Source organism: Drosophila mojavensis, unplaced genomic scaffold (assembly GCF_018153725.1).
Source record: "Drosophila mojavensis isolate 15081-1352.22 unplaced genomic scaffold, ASM1815372v1 contig_74, whole genome shotgun sequence".
NCBI lineage: Eukaryota > Metazoa > Arthropoda > Insecta > Diptera > Drosophilidae > Drosophila > Drosophila mojavensis.
In genome coordinates, this window is record NW_025318899.1 from 19,524,594 (window position 1) to 19,533,149 (window position 8,556).

At 41.6% G+C, this 8,556-nt stretch overlaps 1 protein-coding gene across 1 annotated transcript; it reads right to left on the reverse strand.

Annotated features, from left to right (window-relative positions):
- Nucleotides 1–3,525, reverse strand: LOC6582990 (polypeptide N-acetylgalactosaminyltransferase 8). The gene is made up of 4 exons (XM_032731609.2): nt 3,459–3,525; nt 1,682–1,895; nt 857–1,607; nt 1–796 (listed from the first exon to the last, which is right to left on the reverse strand). The coding sequence occupies exons 1-4, from the start codon at nt 3,523–3,525 to the stop codon at nt 152–154; spliced, it is 1,677 nt and encodes a 558-aa protein (XP_032587500.2). The 3' UTR covers nt 1–151.
- Nucleotides 3,526–8,556: the final 5,031 nt, after the last annotated feature.

An 8,556-nucleotide genomic window follows, 5' to 3' on the forward strand; every position in this document is an offset into this window, starting at 1 on the left:
AATAAAGAGAATATTTACACATTAAAAAAAAACAGTATAAACATTTTCAAAGGTAACATAAACTTTTCTTAATGAAATGTATTAAATAATTTCAACACTATTAGCTTAGCTGGCTCTTCCATTAACCCTTTTCTGACTTTTGCTGACTTTACTAAGCCACCTTCAGCCAAAAGTCTCCCAGCAATCGCTCATTAGCATAGCCAAACTTCCAGCGCTGCCTTTGGCTCTGAGTATCACAGACATCGGCGATCACAGTTTTTGTTTCCAGTTGAGCCTCGAGGCAAAGTCTGTGCGCTCTGCTCTGGCCATGGACAATCTGATTGGTATTCAAGTCATAGGACCAAAATTGATTGCCCGCATGATGATGGCATTGCCACAGCCAAATCTCTGCTTTCGGCTTTTCCTGCTGCAGCTCCAGGCAATGGGAGTTCGAGTGGAGATCGCGAAAGTGACTCAAGACCCACTTCTGCTGCAACTTGGGATACATGAGATCCTCATCACAGGGCAGCAGTTGCGGGTGCTTTGCAGACTCGGCTCTCTCCAGGCAGAGCGAGGGTGCCGCTAGGCTCTGGAGAGCGCCAAAGGCATAGTCCAGGGGCTCGTCTATGGGATACTGCTCCAAGAAATCCCCAGCCAAATGATCCAGAAACCATTTGAAGGGCTTGCAGCGCAGACGTTGACGCAGCTCCTTTTGTTTCTTCAGTGAACCCACCTTGACGTGGGTCAAGTGGGGCATGTTTGCATAGAGCTTGTCCTTGTACTCGTCCAGCCACACCTCAGCCACGCGCCTGTAGTTCTGTCAGCAGGAACAGCTCGGATAGACACATGCTTTATCAATTAGGTCTAAGCTACTCACCCTAGCTATGGCCTTGCTCTCCGCCTTCTTATACTGCGGATGGAAGTTGCTGTTTCTGAACAGATGCCCCACTCTGGAGCAGGGCACCTCCAGCAGTCGGCCGCCGCACAGCCATATCTTGATGCTCAGCTCGAACTGCTCGCCGCCCCAAATGCGCAGCCCCTCATCGTAGCCGCCCAGCTCGAAGAACCAACTGCGGTATATGGCAAAGAGACCCCCATTCATGATGGGGTTCTCATGTGGCGCCGGCAGCGCCAGCTCCTCCTGCTTCAGTAAGGGCAACTGGATGTAGTTAAAATCCCAGTCGAAGAAGCCACGCGATGGCCTGCCACGCCTATAGGCGAACGTTTCATAGTCAATGGTATCCACCACGGGCGTGGTGCAGGTCCTGTTGCTCTCCAGCATGGGCGCCAGCAGTGGCTCCAGCCAGCCCCGCGTGACCTCGATGTGCGCATCAAGGAAGACAAGCACTTCGGCCTGAGCCTTTTGAGCACCCGCCAGTCGTGCCTGCATCAGGCCCAGCTGCTTGGGCAGGCGCTGCTGCTGCACCAGCCCCTCGAAACCTGCGTCCACAGCGAACTCCTGCTCGCTGCCATCGTCCACCAGAATGATCTCTCGCAGCAATCTCGGCGATGTTCTACTCCTCAGACTGCTCAGCGTTCGGAGCAGCACACTGGGCTGCTCATTGTGGTGGGTGATGATTACACTGATCGCTGGCAGATTTTCCACTGGGTACTTGAGCTTTTTGCAGCTGTTAACAGTTATCGCAGCTCGTGAGAGTCAACTCTTATACAGTAGCACGTCGCCCGCTCTCTCGCTACTCACCTACGATGGCGCATATCGAAAAGCTTACGCTCCGGCGATATGCGCTCCGAGAGCCAAGCATTATAACCCGTTTCACGCTGGCTGCTCTCCATGGCCAAGCGCTGCTCAGCGGTCCAGTTGCTCTCCGCTGGCCGACCCAGTGCGCCCAGACCGGCCAACACCAGCTCTGAAGACTTCGACTTGCCAGCCAGCTGATCAAGTTGTGTTGATGTCACTTTTGTTGTTGTTGTTGTTGTTGTCGTCTTCAGGTTTGTTGTCTTTGTTGTTTCCTCTGGCTTTGTCTCCATAATGTATAAATAGAAAATAATATTACACGTTACAGCAAACAGCAATAGGATTAATATTGTCTTCTTATGCCTTAATAAAATCTCGCAGCTAAACATCGTTTAAAAATAAAACAAACTGACACAAAAGACGAGCTTAAGCCGCACACGTTTTGACCAAGACTGAGTGGTTGAACCAAGTCTAAGAGCAGCGCAAAAGACTTATACGTGTCCAATATGATCTTATACGCCGAGAAAGTTTATATGCTGCAGCTAATATTGTCGTATAAGTGTTAGCCAGAGACAAGAAAGCGAAAGAGCTTGGAAATATTTTCAAACCTATTTCATTTTAAATTATAATATATTTTTATTATATTATAATAAATTTAGAAGTATTTATGTAGTTCATTATAAAAAAAAAATAAATAAATAAAAAACAAAAAACATTTATTTTATAACAATTTTTATTTTAATTTATTTTATTTTTGTAACTAGCTCATTCGGTTTGAGTTCATTAAAAATGTATAAATTTAATTATTAAAAAAAATCCATATAAAATAATTATTAAATAAAAATATAAAAGATAAGGAAATTTGTTTTCAAAATTAAGCTTGTTTTATATTAAATATAATTTTCAAAGCCAAAATAATTTTATTTTTTTATTACATATATATTTTTGCTTTACATATAACCTTTAATTTTTTTTATTGTATATACATATATATTTGTTATAATAATATGAAATTCTTTCTTTTTTAGCTATTTCTATTTTATAAACAAATTAATTTAAAATCTAAAAATTCTTTATTTTGTCTTCATTCGGCAGAATCATTAGTTAATTTTTGCTATATTTCACTGTAGTTCAGATTTATATTATCAAATCCAAAACATTGCATTTCCAGTAAACTATCCCAAATAAATAACGGCACACTTCCACTTCCCTTATTCAATATATATATAAAGAAATGTCTATGCCTGCTTTTACCCGCCCCGCCGCATGCCAAAACATGCAAAACTTAACCCAACAGCTGCAACAGAATCCGAAACCAAATTCGAATTTGAATTTGCATTTGGTGGAAAATACTTAAATAATCAGTTGCAACCCCTCAGGCCTGGGTGGTGGACTCATTAATTTACGTAAAATCCACTTAACTTTTTGTCGAGGCTTGGCTTTGGCAGTGAGGCTGGGGCAATAAATTCCACAACTTTGCGCCTCATCAAACGAAATGAATGTTAAAATCTACCACGAGTAAAAGTCAGACAATAGAATAGATAGCAATCTACATGAAGTACGAGATGGCGACGTGGCGACGCCAGCAGCAATTTTAGAACATGTGGTGTTATGATGAGACGAGAGACCAATCCACCCAACCACCCAGCCACCCACCACCGGGCGCATTGTAGCCACCCCAAAATTCTTAAGCTCGGACTTTAACTGACAAAGGGTAGCTGCAGCCAATAGCAAAGCAATTTTTTTCCGGGCAGCTTTACGGAAAATTCCCTTAAAGCCGAACCCGGTACGGCCCGGTAGAGCTCGGGTACGTGCCGGCAGAGGCCGAGTCTCATGCCAATGCACCGCATAATTTTAGGCAATTGTCAAACAAAACGAAGGGTGGCAGGCGGATAAATTAGATTTTTACTTGCGCACAATTGCATAAAGCCGAATAATCCTCAGAGGACCCAACAGCGCCCGCTCGTAAATATTCATTGCATACGCACGGCCGTTCGAGCTTTAAGTTCTATCACTCACCTCACGCTTCAGTCCCCAATCGACAAACGGCAAACGGGAGACGGGAAACGGGGCTTTCACTGGAGAAGTTTTTTCAAGGTCTATGCCAAATTTTGGGGCGGCAGCAATTACATTTGGCCACCCACCCGATGTCCTTGGCGGTGGCCGGGGCTGGCTGTGTGCGTGCGACCTCCCCAAATAGTCGCCTTGATGGCCCGGCTTTATACTCCAAGGGTGTCGAACTATAAATTATACCTTTTGTTGCAGTTTCTGCCCGAATAACCGAGGGGGCCGCAACCCCCGCTAAACAGGGGTCTGTCATGTCTTTAATAAATGTTTGAATGTTTCGTTGCGAGATTAAGTGGATTTCTTTTATAGCATGAGTAATGATCGATGCATAATGCGCTCGGATGTGTCAGGTGTACGGGGCGGGGCAGCGCTGCTATTGCAATTTGAGCCCAAGGAAATCATCTTAATGCGAATCTCTCCCATCTTGAGATACTGTGATGAATCAGTAGAAGTCTGCAAGAAATTGAACAGAACCAAAGCTTTACAGAGACCTGAACAGATCTGCTGTTCCTCTGGGTTGTCCACTATTAATGCTCTCGGTTTATCAGAGGCAGCCCAATTACCATAATAGAAAAGTACTTTATGGCAGCAATAAATGAAAAATCTGAAATATATGTATAGTATATGCGAAACTATGGAGAGCTGTTGAAAATTGCTCGTTAGGTGCCATAAAACAATGAGGAGACTGAGAGGCTGGGATGAATGGCAAACATCGCAGACATAAGTTGAGCATTTTGCTGTTCAGAGTGGACAGCTCAAAGCGCCCACAATAAATTTCACTTATCAAAGTTTTCGCTGGCGCAGACAAAAAAAAAAAAAAAAAAAAAAAAAATGAATCGTAGAAGACGAAACGAAACTCTGGAGTGAAGGACAAACTTTATGGCAGAGATACTCGAAGCGGGCAAAAGCAAACTAAGGGAAAATTAAATGTCTTTTGTCAACAGCCGTTCCAGTGAAGATGCTGATGGGAGTAGTGCACAAAAAACAAGCAGGAATAGTCGGCTCGCCGAGTCCGGCGCTTCAACAATGACGCACTTTTTGGGTGGCCAGAAGTTTGCCCACTTTGATATGCATTAAAAAAGAATTGGCCAAGCAGACGTCGCAGCAGCAACATCACGACAAACTGAACAACTGACGAACTCCGATGGTCCAATGGAGCGCAGCGCAATCTCGCTGTGCAAACTGGCATCATAATGGGCCACTTATCATGGCAATCACTCAGCGCACAAGCGCCCTCTGGCGACTGCAGGCTGCAGGCGGTGCCAGCGTTCGATATGGACCCCTGCAATGGACACCTCCTCCTCCTGTGGCACCCGGCCAGGCCAGGTCCCAGGCGCAGCCCTGGCTATCGGGGTGCTGCTCGGTTTGCTTTACTACTTTTCGATACTCAATCGTCGTTGCCTTTTAATACTTTGCGCAAACACATTAAATGGAAATTTCGTGCAAGGCGAGCAGCACCCCGCCAAGGAGTGGGGCTTCTTCTCTCTGCCACCCCAGGATGTGGGTGAGGGTGGTGGCACCCATGCAAAGTGCTGGCATTTGCACAGCGAACGCATTTTTCATGTGACATTTGCAAAAGCAAAACAAACTTTCACTCGAGCGATTCAAAAACCATGGAATGCCTCAAAGGACTCTTGGCAACAGGATTCGCCAGGCAGGCGGTCCGCCTGCCACGTCCTTCCTATTGCTGTTTGATCTTTACTCAGTGCTCATTGCACATTTGCCACTGTGTGTGTGTACGAATTTTTTTCGAGGCGAAATCCTTGCGTCAATATGCTCCAAAAAAAGAAAAAAGAAATGGACTTCAAGCTGTGAGTCCGTCCTGTTCTGCTTCCTCTTCAAGTGTTTTATAAATAAAAATCCTGGCGCTTTTTGCTCAATAGTCCCACATGCACACACACACACACACTTAAAGCTATGGAGAAGTTTAGGGAGAGAAATGTTTACTTTGAAAATTGCTGTGATTCGGTCAGTTCTTTTAGCATTTTTTCTTTGTGTTGCTCTATGCTAAGCTATGGAGCACAAAAACGGAATTTGAGTGGCATATCTTAAGTGGGAATTTGAAATTGAATGATTGTTGAATTAGCAGATTAGAATTACTTCAGGTCTGAGAGTGGCTTTGCTTTAAAATGTGAGGGAAAGAAGCAGTTGAAAGTATTTTATTTCAAATTAGAAAAATGCAAAATTTTAACAAGAGATATAGGGATATATATAGAGATAATTATATATATGTAGAGATAAAAAGATAGATAATTATGTATATTGAAAATATCCAAATGCGTTCTACCTCTAAAGTTTTTTCTAGAAATCATGCAACTGGGCAAAAGCAGATCGATAATAGATTATCGACTTCAAGACATGATATAAATAATCGCTTTAACATTATGTATCAATAATTTAGAATTGATATAGTCCCTTATAGCTTCGTCCATATACAAATACTTAATTCAAACTTCATTTAATCACAATCAAAGTTTTCATTATAGATCTATAGTAACAAAAGTTAAGAGATATTATCTCAAGAGAATCCTATTAAGAAAAGAGAATGATTGGGCAGACCTATCGCACTATCTAGTAAATTAGGCAGCTACCACAGATGCGGGAATGGCAGTGACGTTAAATAACGGCATCAATAAATTAGCCCATGTTAGGATAGCATCTAAATTGTGAGTGAGTGTGGCTAAACATAGCTGAGTGCAATGAGTGATTTCTCGGAGAATCTGGCAGTAAACCATAGACATCGTCTGGCATATCTGTGCCTAATTAATTGTCAAACATTGCGCGCTCTATGTGACGTTAATAAATGTCAACTAAATGAGCTGCATGTACACAAACGAAGCGCAGCGAGCTCCCTGATGATGCAGCAGGAGGCGAGCAGGAGGCGGGCAGAGGCGCAGATGCTGTCGCTGCTGCAGACAGGCTACTTAGTGGCAGTGCCAATGCCACATGTTGCAGCCACCGAACTAAGTACAACGAAAACAAATGAAAACTATTTTAAGCCAATGTCAGCAAGGAGACGACTCCGTAGCCAACTCGCAGCACGTTTTCTGTGGCAGGCAGGTGTGACGATGAGTGGCTGCCTGTTTACCAAATTAGATGCATTCGAATTGATGTGCGTGCATAAATTATGTCGAATCTAAGCAATGTGTAGGGATAGTGTGCGTGTGTGTCTGTGTGTGTGTGTGTTAACTGAGTTGGACCAAGTTTAAATTAAATGTTTAACATTCAATCACAGGCGCCGCCTTTTGTGGCCTGTGGCAGTGTCCCGGAGTCCTGGTCGCCTCCCTTTTGTCTCCTGGCTCGTGTCTCCTGTGTCCTGTGTCCTGTCTCCTGTGAGTGCCGCAGACTTCGGGCTACCCGTTGACAGTTGAGCAAATGAAATGCATTGTAAAGTTTTCTATTTGTCAAATATGCTACCTAAATACACACACACACACTCACACACTATATATACGGCTACGGACACGAGCACTCACTCACAGCTCTTGTAATCAATTCAACTTCCTGCCGGTTTTCACACTTTAATTTCCGCTCTTTATTGTTATAGTTCTGTGCGTTTGAGTTTGCCTTTGAGTTTGTGCTCGAGCTGGAGCTGGAGTTCGAGTTCGAGCTCGGGTCGACTTGACAGCGGCTACGGTTGAAGTGGTTTCCCGATCTGTCAGCCAAAGGGTAGAAATAGTGCGAGGCTAAGCAGCAGCTTTGAGGGAGTTTTTCCCATCAAATATCTTATCAAATGCACAGCTTTGGTGAGAGTAAGACACTGCACTCCACACTGCACAGAGTGTGAGATCCCAAGGGGTTTCTATTTTGGAAGTAAGCGCAAGTAGCAAAGAGTTGGAAGGACTATTTATAGCTAGGTAAGCCGACAATTGTGGGAAAATATATCACTTGAGCTGAGTTGCATTAAATAATTAAAAATTAATATGTCAATTCCTTGAAATCTAGACAAGTAAGCAGAAAGGTAGAAAAACTAGTTGGAGTATGATAAACAGAAAATCAAAGAACCAAAATTTCATTTAAATTGTGTTACATTGAATAATCCAAAATTAATGATTATATACCAAAAATATACCAATAATCGAAGAAGTGAAAAGACTTTTTAGACCTACATAATACGAATGTTTAGGAAAATTAATTAAATAATAAAAGTTCAATATGTTAATGCCTTTTTATAAATATAAATAATAAATAATATAAATAAAAAGTAAAATAAATATATATTTCAATGCTATATGTATACATATCACAAATAATTGAATCAAAAACTATTTAGGTCTAGAGTCTCTACCTAAAGACTTACCAAAAATCTAGACTTACCAAAAATTATAGAAAAATATCTATTTCAAATTTAATTGCAATAATTAAATACAATTTATTGATATGCCAACTCCATTTTTTTAAATATACTTAAAAATTAATTTAATTCCAATGAATTGAAAACCAAATAACTTATTTTAAAATTCCATATTCAATATTATAATTTAAGCTGATCGAGAAAAAAAACAGGTAAAATTTAACTTGCAAATTATGGGGAAAATTATATTTATATTTAGTTTCAATAAATAATTATATGATTATTTTTTCTTTTTTAAATAAATTAAATTCCTTTTTCAAATAAATCAGAAAATGTCCTTTAAATAACTGAAAGACAACTAACTCAAACTTACTTTTCTTATTCAACTGCAAGGTGAATGATTTATGATTCTATCAAGTCTCTTAAAAATTAGCAACTCGAATTGCACTCGACTGTTCAAACTTAATTTGAAAACTGTGTTGCATCTCCCATTGACATATCATTTCAAATCTGCCCCGGG